Source organism: Fusarium fujikuroi, chromosome FFUJ_chr01 (genome assembly GCF_900079805.1).
Source record: "Fusarium fujikuroi IMI 58289 draft genome, chromosome FFUJ_chr01".
NCBI classification, from domain to species: Eukaryota; Fungi; Ascomycota; class Sordariomycetes; order Hypocreales; family Nectriaceae; genus Fusarium; species Fusarium fujikuroi.
In genome coordinates this window covers 1721663-1738631 of record NC_036622.1, presented here as the reverse complement: position 1 = coordinate 1738631, position 16969 = coordinate 1721663, and the positions used below count along the sequence as shown (strand labels likewise).

At 49.4% G+C, this 16969-nt stretch overlaps 7 protein-coding genes; 4 read left to right on the top strand and 3 right to left on the bottom strand.

The window, feature by feature from the left end:
- Window positions 1–3086: 3086 nt before the first annotated feature.
- On the top strand, window positions 3087–4449 carry FFUJ_01548 (related to cell cycle regulation and aging protein; the record flags this gene model as incomplete). XM_023577484.1 has 2 exons in its annotated part: window positions 3087–4349; window positions 4405–4449. The coding sequence occupies 2 exons, from the start codon at window positions 3087–3089 to the stop codon at window positions 4447–4449; spliced, it is 1308 nt and encodes a 435-aa protein (XP_023424033.1).
- Window positions 4450–5891: 1442 nt separating this feature from the next.
- FFUJ_01549 (related to MFS amino acid transporter) lies at window positions 5892–7737 on the top strand (the record flags this gene model as incomplete). XM_023577473.1 has 3 exons in its annotated part: window positions 5892–6105; window positions 6172–6251; window positions 6298–7737. 3 exons carry the CDS (start codon window positions 5892–5894, stop codon window positions 7735–7737), a joined length of 1734 nt encoding a protein of 577 aa, XP_023424032.1.
- A 1026-nt stretch (window positions 7738–8763) lies between these two features.
- Window positions 8764–9830, bottom strand: FFUJ_01550 (related to endo alpha-1,4 polygalactosaminidase precusor; the record flags this gene model as incomplete). XM_023577462.1 has 2 exons in its annotated part: window positions 8764–9468; window positions 9528–9830. The coding sequence occupies 2 exons, from the start codon at window positions 9828–9830 to the stop codon at window positions 8764–8766; spliced, it is 1008 nt and encodes a 335-aa protein (XP_023424031.1).
- A 756-nt stretch (window positions 9831–10586) lies between these two features.
- Window positions 10587–12086, bottom strand: FFUJ_01551 (probable histone deacetylase HosA; the record flags this gene model as incomplete). The annotated part of the gene is made up of 1 exon (XM_023577451.1): window positions 10587–12086. The coding sequence occupies one exon, from the start codon at window positions 12084–12086 to the stop codon at window positions 10587–10589; it is 1500 nt and encodes a 499-aa protein (XP_023424030.1).
- A 1344-nt stretch (window positions 12087–13430) lies between these two features.
- Window positions 13431–14747, top strand: FFUJ_01552 (related to component of histone acetyltransferase complex; the record flags this gene model as incomplete). The annotated part of the gene is made up of 1 exon (XM_023577439.1): window positions 13431–14747. One exon carries the CDS (start codon window positions 13431–13433, stop codon window positions 14745–14747), a length of 1317 nt encoding a protein of 438 aa, XP_023424029.1.
- A 224-nt stretch (window positions 14748–14971) lies between these two features.
- Window positions 14972–16102, bottom strand: FFUJ_01553 (related to MNI1 Putative S-adenosylmethionine-dependent methyltransferase of the seven beta-strand family; the record flags this gene model as incomplete). XM_023577428.1 has 2 exons in its annotated part: window positions 14972–15598; window positions 15653–16102. 2 exons carry the CDS (start codon window positions 16100–16102, stop codon window positions 14972–14974), a joined length of 1077 nt encoding a protein of 358 aa, XP_023424028.1.
- A 302-nt stretch (window positions 16103–16404) lies between these two features.
- On the top strand, window positions 16405–16898 carry FFUJ_01554 (related to acetate non-utilizing protein 9, mitochondrial precursor; the record flags this gene model as incomplete). XM_023577417.1 has 3 exons in its annotated part: window positions 16405–16617; window positions 16670–16769; window positions 16819–16898. The coding sequence occupies 3 exons, from the start codon at window positions 16405–16407 to the stop codon at window positions 16896–16898; spliced, it is 393 nt and encodes a 130-aa protein (XP_023424027.1).
- Window positions 16899–16969: the final 71 nt, after the last annotated feature.

The following is a 16969-nucleotide window of genomic DNA, read 5'->3' as shown; positions in this document are numbered from 1 at the left end:
TCAGACTCAACAAAGTGGGCCCCGAGAAGCATCAGGAGAGACAGCGATGACTCGAGCAAGGAAACAAGATTAAGTATTTGCCGAGGCGTTGTCGATTGGATGCCGTCAATTGTTATTTTCGCATCCAGCCAGAATTCGCTTGGCGAATACCAGGATGAGCAATCATCGAGGCAGTCAGGGAATTAACAGGACGCGGCAATGCCGATCCAATTCTGACGCTCGGCGGATCAAAGCCAGACAGGATGCATTCAGTCACGAACCGTGCATCACGACATTGTATGTTTTTGAACGAGCTTGGTTGTTGATTTGCAAGTAATGGCTTGGGACCTCATTGAATTAGCAACCAACCAGATGAATGTATGGGTGTCGAACGTGTCCAGCAATATTGATATTAGAAGCTGGCAAGAGTGAGACCTTTCTAACTGGAGATTCATGGTTGTTACTGGCGGCTATCGATTGAGATGAGGGTTTGCTCGTAAAACTCGCCTTCGTGATTGGCTTTACCGCTAGGCCTCATTGTGAAACGGCTAACGGCCACCCCAAAGAGAGTTTTGAAGGGGTCTCTCTGATCTAGAACCCGAGAGTAACAGATTTAGAAGATTAGTGCCAGGTACCCGAAAGTGAAATGCAGCTGAGGCTTTAGGCTAGCACATACACTGTACTGCAATTGCGGAACAGAGCTCCACAGAGACCCCATGTCTAAGGTATGCACCTGGGCCTCATATAATTCGAGAAAAGTGGTCTGACTGGCTGTGTCATAAGGTAGACTGATGAACTACTCAGTCAATTCGCTTCATAGCATTTAGACCCCCACAGAACTATCCAAAAGATTCAGATGTTAGATCTGGCCTGTATTGAATGAACTGAACTCGCGGATGAGGACTGAGCCATAGAGAACCAAAGCCAAGGCCGACCTTAAGCTAAACAATTGCTTATCTGTAGATCCAGTGTGATCAGACGGCGGAAAGGGGTCTCGTGCTGGGTTCAGTGCTACATAGGCGCGCTATTGTACGAAGTACCGTATAGCGGCCCTCTACGTACTACTGAATGGTCGGTTGCTGTGGGAGTAGCGGTATAATTCCCCTATTTTCCTTGTATGTTAGTAGGCAGCTTGTCTACCTGTGGATACAACAAGCAAGGAAACGGGGATCTGTTCATCGCAATTTATGCCATGACGACGACAGCAGCGGGTAGGCAAATTGCATGGGCGTAGATGACAATGCGTACATCCGCAGTTCTTGGAGTGGTACGTAGGGCGCATATGTAACCAGTAACGGGTCAAGGGACCAAGAACAGAAGATTGATTGATTGTTGTTGACAACGTTCTCATGCGCAAGCGAACAAAGGAAAGGGGGAAATGTCGATCTCTCTTAATATGAGTGATGTTCCGAAGTACTGGCGCAAAGACCCTATTGGCTGATACCTACCTGTTACATTGCCTAGCTACTAAGGTAGCCATGCGCGCATTTATTCACTTTCGTTGTCCATTGTCAGGCGAGCTCTATTTTGGTAATGAGGACGGAAATGCGATTTGTTTTGGCAGGTGTGTGTTTTTTTCCCAGATGCCGCGCCAGCACTGTGCCTGGTTCCTGAGGGACATGGTCCAACAGGAACAGGGGAGGGACATGTGATGGATGGACCAGAACAGGGGTTAACTTGTGCTAGCCAACTAGAGGCACGGAGACGGGTCTGTGATGGAAGGTTACGGATACCCACCAAACCAAAAAAGGTGTAAATTCCCCCGTTCCTGGCAGACGACTCTTGAGCTGGATCGACAACAGTTGAGCCGATGGCCTGTCATGAACTCGCTCACATTACGGATATTAGTTGGTTGTCCTGCGTTGGTTTCTAGACGATTTCCTACTAGCATCCCCTGGACTGTTGTTGGTCTCATTGGCGTCTTCCCCTCCTTGTGAATCTCCCGGCCTCCCTTGGACTTGTAAGCTGGTCACCCCCTTGAATACTTTGCTAAATAGGAGCTCCCTTGACCGAGGTAGATCAATATGTCATGATCCAACGTATGGGCGTTGACTCTGGAACTGATGCTAGACTGATTGAGGCAGAAAATAAAACCCGCTTCTGGTATTTTTCTCGGTGTCATGTCTCACTTCATGACACGTTCTAGGGCCTGCTTGCGTCCCAGACCTCATCGTCGCCGGGTGCGCATTCATCAACAGGGCCCAACTTTTTCGGATGCCAATCTCTTGGTGAGGTCCGCCTAATCCTGGTTTCTGGGCAGTCTTCTTCTTGGACTTAATCAACACCCCCTGCTCATGCTCCTTACCTTAGTCCGCCCCCCCTTCGTATGTAGGCCTCCCCTAACTCCCCCAGTCCCTGGTCCCTCCCCAATCCTGGGTAAGACGCTGGACCTCTTTTCATTCTTATCCCCTTTCGTCTCCGTGAACCCTAGGCGCTTTGTTCCTCTTGCTTTCCTCGTGTGCTCCTTCCTTGCCAACTGAGAGTTTCATCTTTACTTACTCTCTCCCACACTCATTTATCAACTGTTTTTTGTTTTCCCCGGCTTCTTGCCTCATCACGTTCGCTTTTACAGCAGTCGCTCACTTCGTCGAGGGGATTGGATTAAATTTTCAGAAACACAACATTCTTTAAGAGACAAAAAAAGGTCAGTCGATGCGCAAAGAAGGGGGATAGTGGCGACTGGAGACGAGGCCGGTGTAGCAGAGACGAGATTCAAGTCATACCGATTCATGGAGCAACAACAATCATCACAAACACAACGACTACGAAATTCAAAAAATATATATCACAGGCAACCCGAGGGAAATTGATTATTGGTGGAAACTGGCCATGTGCGATGATGGAGTCGCAAGATGAATAATGTTGGGATGGGAAAGCAACATGAGCCAGGACACACGAACTATCTCTCGCCTGATCACCTGAAGCGACAGCAAACTCGACGACAGGACACTTTTCGTGTCTACACACGCAAATGATGCGCCACGCAAACCCTCATGTCTCATCGGCTCTCTTTCACGAGCATGCACTGTGGAATCGTCCCATAGCAACAGGAAAAGGTTGAAGGCTAATCACAAGTTTGAACTAGATATATAAGTTGAACCGTTACCATGAAGAACCTCATCACTTACACCCTTGCGGCTACGCTCGCCGCCGGTGCTACCGCCCAGCATCACCAGCACCAGCACATGCACGCTCGCCGCCACGCTGGCTCCAAGGTCGAGAAGCGTGACCCTGATGTTATCACCGAGTACGTTGTCGCCGCTACCGAGACCGTCTATGAGCTCGGTGGAGAGGAGATCGACATCCAGGCCGCCAAGGCTGGTCTCGATGGTGGTAGCCTCGTCATTGTTGGCGAGTCTAACCCTACCTACGATGCACCCGCAGCTCCTGCCACCAGTGCTGCTCAGCCCGCCAAGGTTTCTCAGCCCAAGAAGGAGGTGGGCGCTCAATTCTATGAGTCCAAGACTGCTGCGGCTACTACTGCTGTCTACTCGGCCCCAGCCGCCACCCAATCCAAGGCCTCCAAGCCTAAGTCTTCCAAGCCTAAGACAAGTGGCTCCGGCTCCAGCTACAGTGGCTCCAGCGGCGCCACTGGTGTTGACAAGAAGTTCGAGAGCGGTACTATCGACTGCAGCGAGTTCCCCTCAGATTATGGTGCTGTTGCCCTCGACTGGTTGAACCTTGGCGGCTGGTCTGGTATCCAGTACTGCCCTGACTACAGCTCCGTGTCCAAGCTAATCTACCAGATCGACACTGCTATCTCTGGCGACGGTTGCAAGCCCGGTGCTATGTGCTCCTACGCTTGCCCCGTTGGCTACCAGAAGACCCAGTGGCCCTCTGCTCAAGGTTCCGAGCGTGAGTCTATTGGTGGACTCTACTGCAACAAGGACGGCAAGCTCGAACTGACCCGTGACGGTTACGACACTCTTTGCGAATCTGGTGTTGGTGGTGTCACCATTCAAAACGACCTCGACGAGCAGGTTTGCACTTGCCGAACTGACTACCCCGGAACTGAGAACATGGTTATCCCTGCTGTCGCTGAGCCTGGTAGCAGCGTCGCTGTCTGCAACCCCAATCAGGACAAGTACTATGTCTGGGACGGTGTAGGCACCTCAGCCCAATACTACGTCAACAAGAAGGGCTACACTGTCAAGGAGGCTTGTGTTTGGGACAGCTCCACGGGCAAGGATGCCGGTAACTGGGCACCTGTTGTACTCGGCGTTGGCATGAAGAACGGCTTGACCTTTGTCTCCATTTTCCAGAACTCGCCAACCAGCACTGCCCTCCTTGACTTCAACATTGAGATCAAGGGCGGTAACAAGAAGTGCTCCTACATCGACGGCCAGTGGAGCGAGGGAACTGGCTGCACCGTAAGTTATTGTTGTCCCCTTGTGACATCGGCGAGATACTGACATTCTGTTCTAGACTGCTGCTTCTGAGGGCCAAAAGATTACTGTCCGATACTTTTAGAAGAGTGCTACTTGACTTCGTCAAGTAGGATGTGCGTTTTTGGAACTTCTTGTCAATATTCTGGGTGATAGAGCTTGGGACCTCTCGGCCGCGGGCCACGGACGAGCGCAAGCTGTTGGGCCTGAGTTGATTATATCGATAAGGTGTGCGGCGGCTGGCATGAGCAGGCTTTCTCCCATTTCTTGAGCCGGATTGAATCTCTTGGAAACGCTGGATGAGCAAGGACCTAAGAACGTTCCGACAGCCGATCTGCTGGCTTGTCTTGTTCTCAGCGTCCTTATCTAACAGTATTTGTTTTACTTTATTTTCTTATGTCAGCAAGTACTCCATATATTGCATTTTGGTCTGTTTCTTACATTGGACTCCTCACGGAAGGATCATGCCCTGAGCCATTGTTTGGCGACAGACGAATGCAGCCAGCGATTGTCAATTTTGCATTGGGAGGAGCCCTCAAGGTGTTTTATACCCCTAACCGAAGAGATGGCGATGGAAGAATCTTTTCGGCCAGCAATGAGATCAAGTGGTCAACGTCGTTGGGTCCTGGAATAGAAATGCCCCCTCTTTGAGCTTAGCTTGTCTATGTAATGTCTGTGATTTGGATAGTGTATAGTATCTTTTAAGTACGATAATTGCATTCTTTGGTAGCAATTCTTTGAAATTGTGAGGGGACAGACTGCTCTTTGATCGACATGCTCGATGAATGAATGAGTGGTCGTTGGACGGGATAGAATAGTCCCGTTCCGTGATGGTCTTAGTTAGGGAACGTCTTGTTCCCCAGACGCCACATGCGTTCACCACCTTGTTCGAACCTCTACCAACCACAATCTAGCATGTTGCCGCACTGCTGCTGCATGTGACCCTTGATCGGAACCAATCCTGGTTACCTTATGGGTGCGTCTACTCGCGTGTGCTGCTCCGTGCGTCATCTTCGATCACGAAGGGTAAGGATACATCTTGACAGGCCTCTAATACCCAGTAGTAAGTAAGCTGTCATTTCCAGTGGCCAGTAGCCAACTGGTGTTGCCTAGACACTTTCTAAGAATGCCGTTGAGGGTACAAGACGCTGGGCGCAACAGCAAAACGACGACTGTAACTGTGGAGGTTAACATCCAATGTATGAGGATGTTGGCTTGGCAGTTGGCTGCAGCCCAAGGTTGTATCTGTTTGGTGACAAAACCAGTCATATTTTGATACTGGACATTGATAAAGATAAAAAAAAATACAGCCAAATATTACCGCTAAAGGCGCATACCTGCAGGTCGCCTTCTAGTGGCGCATCACGATCCCATGCTTTCATCGTCATTGACTCCACATTATAATGTTTTACCCGGAGCCCATTTGTTTAAATACCTATCTTAGACGGCCTGCCCGTTGTAAGTGACAGCAGTCAGATTCTCCCACCTCACTCACTTCCGGTTCCTTCAAACTTCGGCACACCGACCATGTCGCTGAACCGTGTCCAAAGCATCGAGACGTTGACCGCTCCGCCCGGCCATGGCGCTTCGATTGAGAGGAGGGGGAGCGATGCGAGTTTGCGCGTCCGACGCTTGACTTTCAACCCTGTTCCTCAGGACTTCGAAACGGCTTCGTTGAGGCCAGATGAGCAGCATGCTCAGACTGTTGGGGCATTTGAGGTTCCTCAATGGAAGCGATTGCGTGAGTTTTCACTTATCAATGGATTGGATGTGTAGATAAGAAACCTATACTAACAAGTGAATCTAGTCCAGATTGGTGCCGCAGTTGTACACTGTCTCTTCGCTGCGGGCATAGGCAAGTCTCTTATCAAAACCTTGTCATCCATGGTAAAGTTGCTAACACTGTTTAGTCTTTGGCTATGCTGCCATCAAGCCAGTCCTAAAGCTTGAAGGTGCATATTCTGATGTCTGCAAGCTCAGCCACTACCAAAGCCCAGCCATTGACACAAACGCTATCTCTGATGATCCCCAGGACACATGCGTTGAGATCAGGCTCAACCTGATGTTCACAGTCGCTGCCGTTGGGACAAACGTTGCAGCTCTTCCTGTTGGCGCAATTCTCGACCATTTTGGTCCTCGTGTATGTGGCTTGCTTGGATGTCTCTTCCTAACGACAGGCACATTACTTATGGCATATGCTGGATCCCTGCCTTTCGACGGTCTTCTCCCCGGATACCTGTTCCTCGCTCTCGGGGGCCCATTCACATACATCTCGTCTTTTCAGCTTTCCAATGCCTTCCCGCGACACTCAGGTCTCATCCTTGCGCTCTTGACCGGCGCTTTCGACTCTTCGAGTGCATTGTTTCTCGTTTATCGTTTGATCTACAATGCCACAGAGGGCAGCTTCACCCTGCGCAAATTCTTCCTCGTCTACTTGATTGTCCCTGCTGTGATATTTGTCAGTCAAATTGTTGTCATGCCTGGACAGTCTTACAAGACTGTCGGCGAGCTTGTCGACCAAGCTGCGGAAGCGGATGAAAACATTGTTGTGCACTCGACATCGAGCACGCAGCAGGAGATTGACGAGCATACAGCTTTGCTCCGCGATGAGCGTCGTGAAGAGAGGGAAAGGCGCGAAGCTGTTGTACATGATATCGAGAACCTCCTTGGTTCGTCCAAGGGTGATGACCAAGTTGAGGCCAAAGAGAGACAGCATATTGCATCCGGTGTCTGGGGAGTCCTCCATGACCGCACTGTGGTAGATCAAATCCGCTCTCCTTGGTTCATCCTCATCTGCCTTTTCACTGTCGTTCAAATGACACGCATCAACTTCTTTGTCGCGACCATTCGACCGCAGTACGAAGCCATCTTTGGCGACCACGATCGTGCTGTAAGGATCAATACTTTCTTCGATGTAGCCTTGCCAGCAGGTGGAATATTTGCGATTCCCTTCATCGGAACAGCGCTTGACCATGTCAGCACTGTTCTTGTGCTATCGACACTCGTTGCAAGTGGCACGCTCATTGGTATCTTGGGCGTCCTGCCCTTTGAGTGGGCAGCATATACAGGCATTGCACTCTTTGTCTTGTACCGTCCATTTTATTACACTGCCGTGTCCGACTACAGTGCAAAGGTGTTTGGTTTTCGAACCTTCGGAACTGTGTATGGCCTCATTATCTGCCTCTCGGGCTTGTTGAACTTCTCACAATCTGGCCTGGATGTTTTGTTCCACGAGACCTTCAACGGTAACCCAGTGCCCGTTGATATTATGCTTCTTGTCATAGGTCTTGTCATTGGTATTGCACTTGTGGTGTTTGTGGCAGCTCAACTGCGAAGGATGCACCAGAAAGCCAGAGCTGGCATTGCCCAGTGATGCGGTAACAATTTCTTGGCTGCACTCAATTTTCTTTTCACTATGCTGAGTATTGGTTAGCGATTAGCACTATTGCACATTCCTGATCTTAGAAAAGCGTCCCAAAGGATAGTGCAAAAAAGGGGGCATTGTAAGTTCCAACATTGTATTTGAAGATCGCCATCTTCGAAAAGCGTATGTAGAACTACAGACCATAATCACCATGCTTGGATGCGACTATTAATAAAGGGCCATAAAGAAGCAGTTGATAGCGCCATTTCTAGTAAGAATTATATATAGGAGGAAATACACCAAAGAAAGCGTGATGCCTTGTCTACCTAAACATGGAACAAATTCCGCCACTGATATAGGGCTCTTCAGCGTGGTGTTTTCTGTTGCGTGCGAGACACTGACTAGAAACCTGAGGATGGTAAGTAACCAAACTTGCACGTGAGGGATCTTATGGCATCTGCTTTCTACTATATGCTGGCAATGGAGCATGAGTGGGTGGGAGGCTGTCGGATAGATATCCACTGTCTGGGGTGCTTTTGCAGAAGCCGATGGAATGGATTATTCTCACATGTTGACTTATGACTGGACATAGCTATATGGCTCCTGCTGATTCGTCGAGTTGTCCAACTTCTCTTCCTTGACACACATAATAGCCAGTATTGTGTTAGACGGAAGTTCATCATGAGGGAATCTCTGTGCTCATAGCTGGGTTCTCGGAGGAAGAAATACCTGAAAATATGGGAATGCTAGTGGGCTAAAGTTGACAACCCAAGACTATGTACAAGCACGCGAACAGCGTTGGATGACTCTGAATTGGCTGCTTGATAATGCAAAGGAAGTCAACAGAATGGGCCAAAGAATGATCAAATAAACCAATACAGTATATGGCGAATAGGTGTCTAGAATCTGACGTCGACCAGAGCCAGGTTCAAAGTGGCAGTGGGTTTCATTAAGCAGTATTACACCACTCTAAGTACACAGAGACCAACAGTCTAATATGTATGTACACGAAATCCTTCAGGTTCACGAATGGCTCTACTCGTTGATGACAGGAGTGTGGAAAGGATCCTCGCCACAGAACTGACCCCAGCCGTCAAGTTGAGCAGAAGCCCACTTCAAGATTTTGCTGAAACCCTTATCCTCGCCCTTGGGGGTGCAGTAGTAGGCATTATCGGATGAACTGAGCTTACCGGTTTTCTCAACAGAAGGAGGATACTCAATCTGGAGTACAGGCTTGCCAGCGTCGATGTATGTTTGGAAGTCCTCACAGAATGGCCAGTTCTCCTCGTCAGGATCCGTAGTGCCGCGGCAAGACTCGAGGACAGCGAAATCAAGGGTTGAGACAAGGTCCTCAGCAACTTCAGGTGCATTCTTCTGGCCCACGAGAAGACGGTTACCATCCTTGGTCTTGATTGAGTGGGCGTACTCTGCGAGATTCTTGAGATATTTGGTGTAGTCGGATGGCTTCAGTTTGAAGCCTGTAGGGTCCTCGCCATCCTGCTGCCAGGCGTCGACGTTGTCAGGGTCCACTGCATCGCATCCAATCTTTGCAGCAACGTCAAGGCGTGCTTTCTGAAGCTTGAGCACTGTTGAATCACGAATGTCGAGGTACCACTCCTCACTGTCATAAGGATAGGCCAAGGAATGGCCAATAACGGCCTTGGGAAATTGTTTGATATCCTTGTCCCATGACTGAAGAGCCCCGGCGTTGAAGTAGCAGATCACGAACTTTCCAGCACCCTGTATGAAGATTTCAGTATATTGCCATGTTATTTGGACTTGGAACAGCCAAGCATTACCTTGAGCAGGGGAATCATCTCTGGATAATCGCGGCCATGTCCCATATCGATGTCCCATACTTTGGCTTTGGACGGGATCAAATCGGCAACGGTATCGTGCTTGATAGGCTGGTGTAGGACAATTTCCCATTCCACGCCGGGTTTGAAATCGGATAGCTCAAACAAAGCTGAAGAAGCTGCGGCGGCAGGCTTTGCCTCTACCGCCTTGACATGGCTAGCAACCCGACATTCGTCCTTCCGACGAGCGCTTACAGAGCCGCCAACAGCCAGAACAGTAAGGGCAATTTGATGGAAAGTAACCATGGTTACCGATCTCGTATTTCGAGAAGATAAAACAAGTGTTGAACAAAGGGAGCTATTGCCGCAAAAGGTCCTGGGGAGGTATTGGAATGTGCAGTTGGAGACGAGTTCTTGAATTAGGAAATGTATGTGGACTTTGATAAGTTGAAGAAATCCCTGCGTGGAATGACTATGACCATATCCGTACAACGTCGTAATGTAAAAAGTTGCAGAGAAACCAAGCTGTGTATTATACCCTGACTTGACTCTACTGCTATTCCACTCGCTGTCATCAATATCATATCATTCCTTGGCAACTTGCCTCGTGCTCAAAGGGTGAGCTGGTGAGGTGGATACGGAAGGATTCTGTGGAACATGATGCAACAAAAAAACCCAACCATCATGCCCTAACACAGCCGTCTTCTGGGCATGATTTTCTAATGGCTTATTCAACAGTCATAAATAACAAGGGACGAAAGTTCCAAAGGTGCTGAATATGGTCACGCCAGAGGTGGAATAGTGGGTCGAGAGCGAAACCATCTCCAGTAGGAGATGAACTACATCCTTGTTTGAAATGCCCTTGTTGTGATGATCCTTTACAGACAAGGCGTTCAGGTGATCTTTTCAGCTTAGCTTTGACGAGCTCAAATAAGCTTACTCCGGAGTTAATATTATGTTCCGTACCTGGCTCGAGCTTTATCGGAGAAATGAAAGTGACCCACGAGTCACTGACAATACATGGTACTATTGACATTGAGGCGTTGAGAAGTACTCCGTGATTCAAAGCTGCATGGCGGTCCCGATTGCAGCTTCTCGGGCTTTCCGAACCTCGTCGCGTCTCTCTTCGTTTTCCTCCTTCAGCCGTTCCTCAACATCGTCTCTAATGGCACCAAGATCTGGCGGTATTGTCTGTAGCTGAACGCTTGGTGCTGCTTCCACAAACCGGAGCTGTTCCGTAACATGTTGCACAATCTCTTGCAGTCGCTTTGGGGGGTTCCGATTCACTCGTGGCTCGCCCAGGATTTGTTCCAGAGTAGGAAAGAGGGTATCCTGCCGGAAGTGATCACGCCATGGGGCATGTTCTGGAAGAATGGGGTTGATCTTGTCTTGAGCATTAATAGCAATACTCGTCTCGTAAGTCCATGCCCTCGCCACGTTCCTGGGAGTGTAGCCGCCGCCTCCGAAGAGGATCATGGGGATGCCCATTTCTTTGCAGAACTTGACACATGCACCGTGGCCTTGAACTTGGAGGTTGAAACGGCCCAGACGATCGCCGGCCAAAGAATCCGCACCGCATTGCAAAGCGATTGCACCCGGTCGGAATTTCTCCACAATCTTGCCAATGACAGTGTTGAATAAATGATCGTATTGCTCATCAGTGATACCGTCATTCAATGGTACGTTGAAAGCATGGTGAGCGCCCGGATTATGCTCGCTCTTAGGGCCGTTGTCATCGAGGGCGCCAGTCCCCGGGAAGAAGTTATTCGGGTCATATTTGTGAAAAGAGACTGTCATGACTCTGTCCGTTGAAAAAAAGGCTTCTTCAACACCGTCTCCGTGATGCACATCGATGTCGATGTATAATACTCGCGGGTAGTATCGAAGGAGTTCAAGAATGGCGATCACGATATCGTTGATATAACAAAATCCAGACGCTTCAGACCTCTTGGCATGATGAAGACCGCCACCCCAGGAAATGGCGATATCAGACTGCTTAGAGCAAATCTTCCTGGCCGCATCAAGAGATCCACCGGCTGATAATGAACAGTAATTGAAGAGGCCGTCAAAGAGGGGACAATCAGAGCCACCAAGGTTAAACTTGAGGTCAACCCCTTGGTTCTCGAGATCCCGAGGTACTGGCTCAGGAAGTACAGTACCAAGGAAATCTAGATAGTCAGAAGAGTGAAATTCTGCAAGCTCCTCATATGTGGCGGCTCTGGAGATGTAGTTATCCATCGCGAATGACATTCCGTAAGAGTAGATGAGACTCTTGGACAGGGTTAATCGCCACGGTTTCATGGGATGAGTGACTCCAAAATGATGCTTCTCAATGTCCGGGTTGCAGTGGAAGGAAACGTTGTAACCCTTGGGCCTTGTGATACCAGACTCTTCAGCCAGACGCTTGCACTTGTTGTAGAATTTAGCATTGTCCATCTCACTAGCCAGTCCCAGTGGCTGATTGGAGAACTCCTCAACGACCGAGTTATCACGATCCTCGTCTGCAATATGGGGAAGGTAGTTGGGTTTAGGCACCCGGTACCTATATGAGTCCATGTCCATCGTTGGAGTACAAGAAAAGAGGTGCTCTGGTATGGGTGTGCGACGTATGTAGTTGGTCCAGACGAAGAGTGACTTGAATAAGTCGTTGCCGTGTATCTGATACCAGATAATGATGATAGTGTGGCTGTAAGATACCGATGACACAATAGATAGCTTGAGACGGCTGCAAAGCTCTTCAAGTGATGATTTTTGACCCAAGTTTGGGTGGTGGTCGAGATGTGTGGTATGGGTAATGTAGTTGGTGAAATAGATAGCTCCAGATCTCACGAGTCGAAAATGCACAAATGCAAGCGGTTGGCAGTTGGAAGGCCCCACTATTACCTCAGGTTGTGGATGGTCTCTAGGTTGAGGCTGGGGGAAGTATAGCCAAGTCCCTTTCAGTGCAGCTACTAGGATCCGTGTGAGTTCATTAGAGACACAAGCGACTTAAAAATACCTTGCTATAGGGAAAGTCACCAGGAACCAACCTGCAGCTTCTATCTCTTAGTGCATCTTGGCCTATGCCAGAACGGTCATAGCACGGGCGAGTTTGAGCTGTGGCTTCGATGCCTACCTACTACCTTAGTACCTAAGTGGCTGTGAGAAACAACCTGTGGAACAGGCTACCTTAGAACTCCGTGGGTACCCTACCTAGTTCCCCAACTCTCAAAACTTACACCAGAAACGCCTCCACCTTTTCCCTTCATGCATTCTAATTCTGCCTGCCCATCCTTCTCAAATAGAGCATCCCACAAGAGAACACATTCGCGGCTGCTGCTTTTGATTCCGGCAGAGCAGAGCAGAGCAGAGCACCGCGACCTCCACTACTCTCAAGTCAAAAGAAAGGACAAGCGAGCAAGTGGGTATCGAGGTGAGCCGAGCCCGAGTCATTCATGTCGAGTTGCACTCCGCGTTCTTCTTTGGGACTTGCTTGATTTTGACCCAAAGCATTTGCCTTTGCCTTCACCTTCGTCTTCACCTTCGTCTCGCTTCGCCTTGCCTCGCAGGTCGCTGGAAACAGCCCTTTACTGCCCTGCTATTTTCTCTTACCATTTGGCTTCGGGACCCGTATCCGTCAGGCTATGGGACCACTTTGATTTTCTAGACCCTCGCCCTTGCCCTGTCTACATCAAGCCAACCAGCCATCATCAGATCGATACTTTTCATCTGCATTGTCATCAATCTGTTTTCTTCTTCTTCTTCTTCTTCTTCTTCTTCTTCCCTTTCATCTCCCGTATATGCTGGTCTCGCCACATATCGCTGCGCATTCGTTTCCACTGTCACAGGGGTCTCGGGCATCAGGCTTTGACGTTACCGCATCTTTGTCTTAGCTAGTATTGCTCGACCTTCTTATCGTTAACAATCATGCCTAGAGACGACTTGTCTATCGACTTCGTCAAGAGGATGCCTCAAGCCGAAGCCCTCGACCCTGGCTTGATCCTCGACGACTGGATTAACCGTGTCCAAAACCTCCCCGAAGAGATTCGCTTCATACAAGAAGAGGTCGCCGATAAAGATCGTCAATACTCCGAGTGCTTACGTACGATCGAGGACCGGGACGGGAAGATCCAGAAATGGATCAAGACAAACGGAAGCCATGAGCCAAACCCTAAGGAAGACCTTCTTCGAAAACAAGTCCGCGATAGTTTTGCGCAAGCCGACCAACTATCGAAAGAGAAGATCGCATTATGCCAGAAGATGCAGATCATAGTAGACAAGCATCTCAAAAACCTGGACAGCCAAATCAAGTTGCTTTACGACCGAGCCGAACCTGGCTTTACCGATCCTGACGAAGTCCCCTCATTACTCCGACCAAGCGCTGCAAATCATACTGCCCCTTCGATCCGGGCCATAAACCCAGCAAGTCATATGACCACCGCTGCTGGTCCCTCAACTCCTCTTGCCGCTGCGCAAACCTCTTCCAATCCCGCACTTGCTCGACTTCCCAACCACCCCAATGTTCGCCACGCACAGTCTCAGCAGCACGCAGCGTCTGCCCCGGCAACACCGGCAGCCAGCATGATTCTGAATCGACAAAGAGAAGGCTCTGCAGGACCTGCAACAAAGCGCGTTGCTCGAGTGAACCCTGCTTTGGGGACTATACCAACTACATCAAGCGGTCTGGCAAGACACTCATCACTCGGACCCGGCACCCCTAAGGGCAGTGCCATCGTAGGGTCTGGTCTTGCGAGGGCAGGTAGCGCAGGCCCAAGAACCGGGTCTGTGAAGTCAACAGGACCATTGAGCGGCCGTCGAGGTACGCCAACAGGTGGAATCCGGAAGAAGTCTGCCAACAAATCGAACCTTTCACGGGTTAAGAAAGCCTCAAATCGAAATTCGCCTGCGCCAACGAATGATAGTGAGCTTTCGGATGTTGACAGTGGCAGTGGAGAGGACGAAGATGGTGCCGACGGTCGGTCAAGAAGCACACCCGTGGCCGATGGTAAGGATGTTGACGGAGATGATATAATAGGAGATGCTGACGATGACGACGAAGAGGCTGGCGATGACAAGAAGTATTGCCTCTGCCATAACGTGAGCTACGGGGACATGGTCGCGTGCGACAATGACAATTGTCCGTATGAGTGGTTTCACTGGTCATGCGTCGATCTCAAGAGCGAGCCCAACGGGACATGGTACTGCCCTAAGTGTAGAGAAAGGCTACAAAAGAAGGGCAAGTAGGAAGGCCCTGAAACCACTGAGCTCTACCTCCCATATCCCAACTGAGGTGATCCGGACTTGCTAAGGAAAGCAGTCCGGTTAGAGGTGGCGTTTGGGAAAGGCATATAATATACCCATGTTGCTTTGAGCAGTATAGTTTCTGGTGCTCGAACGCAGAAGCTGAAAATGCACGCATTGCTAGACCCCCTCTCGGGACGTGACGATATACTTGGGATTCAATATGGCTATGTTGGTCCAAGAACACACTGAACAACCCCTCTTCGAACCCCCTCTACCTCTTCCCTGAGCTGTTCCACTTGTGCTCCTTTCTGACGTGCTCTGTCAATAAAGTCATCCAGTGAACCACCGACCCCAAAGTATAGGCGTTTTGCTCCTACAAGAGCAGCCGCTTCGTTTCCATCGGTCTTCTTCTCCCTTTCCAGTATTAAGAAGAGGGTTTCGAGGAAGGCCTGAAGGGCAAATGGAGAATAAATTGTTTCTGCACCGAGAAGCAGCGTGCTCCTTTCTTGATCATGGCTTGAAGGCAGGGCGTATATGAGATCGACGAATTCCTGTGACCAAGCGCCAGACACAAACGAGAGAGTGACGTTCGCTTCCTTGAGTGATTGTTCGAAGGCGGCGAGAACATCACGGCCTAGCTCAACCTCGCCCTCAATTGAGAAAGCTTGTTGAAGAGCAGGTATCTGAGGGTTGTTAAGGGCCCATGAAAGAATAAAGTTGGGCAAAGTGACAAGCTGGAGAACTGAAGGGTTATAGTCCGCCATGATAAGAGACAGAGGCTTCCTTTCGGATCCTGGGGCCATGGCCCATTGGAAGACTGCCAAAGATGGCAGAGCTGTACCGCATCCAAGCTGTTGGTCTAGGGTTAGATATATCACGTTGCAAGCATAATTTATTTCACATACCTCCATGACTCGAAGACCCTTTTGTCCCAATGCTGAGGTGACGTTATTCGCAGCCAGTACCTTGACTAAATCGACACTGCTCTCCCAGCTTTTAAAACCGCCCTCGTAAACACCCGTTTTCACATCATGGCTTCCCAAGCCTTCAGACTGAGCGCCAGCAACGTCTTCCTCCTCGGCCATTAGCTGCACCCTCACGTCCCATAACTCTCTCCGCGGTAGCTGGATAGTAGTTCCGTCATCGAGCGTCACATCTAGAATGCTATAGGCGATCTTCGACGGTAGCTGAACAAGAAAACCAGAGAGTTGGTGAACAGTTGGTGGGAGCTGAGGCTTTCCTGGGACGGGAAATGCGCTGGTGGTGGCTGCAGCAGCTGTCGTAGGCTTGACGACAGATGGAATCTGCTCATCATCGGAAATATCGTCACCGGCGAAGCCAAATGAGAACGACATTGTGAAAGGAGTTTTGCTCACCACTCAAGGAGCTTTTGAGACTTTGATAGGTACAGATAAAAAGTTGTAAGTGTGTGCACTGTGTAGTGGGGCAGTAGAGGCGGATAGGTAGTGGTAGCGTGCTGGACACTACTAATCTACCTACCTTAGTACTTATGCTTGAGAATCTCGACTCCTGTAATTCTGTCCGATATCATTCTCAACGACTCCTCTTTACCAGCCAAAAACACAGCCAGTGAGTTCTTGTTTCTATATGCCAATAGCACGGACTCGCTTATAGGTCCTTGAAGAATTCACTCAATATGCGTTCATCTTTGTCGAGACTGGCATCAGCCGCAAACACACAACGAGGCCTTAAGCCCAACCCTACTGCCCTTCTTCCTCCCATTCCTTTATACCGCCGACTGCTCCGTGCCCATCGCAAGCATTTGCCAGCTGAGATGAGAGTCCTTGGAGATGAATACATCAAAGCTGAGTTCAGGGCGCACAGAAAGGTGGATAACCCGGCTCATCTGGTATGTTTCTTGTAAACGACCCAGCAAGAACACCATGCTAAGCAGTTCAAAGATTGGCTTCCTAACAGAGTGGCAAATGTATGCGCAAAAAATTGAAGGCGATCAGTGGGTGGGTGATAAGTTAGATGAGCAGAAGCTCTCAAAGATGAGCGGTAAGTAAGAATGAACAATGCGCGAATCGTTGAATTTAACATGTAGCAGATGAACAAATACACCAACTATACGAGTTGATGCAGGCCATTCAAAACCGAAGCAAGGAAGGCGGCGAGCAAGAGTCATAGATATGAGACGTCTCATGTAGACAGACCAAGACTGAAGAATTTATGGTCGAATAACGAAGGCTAAGGGATAA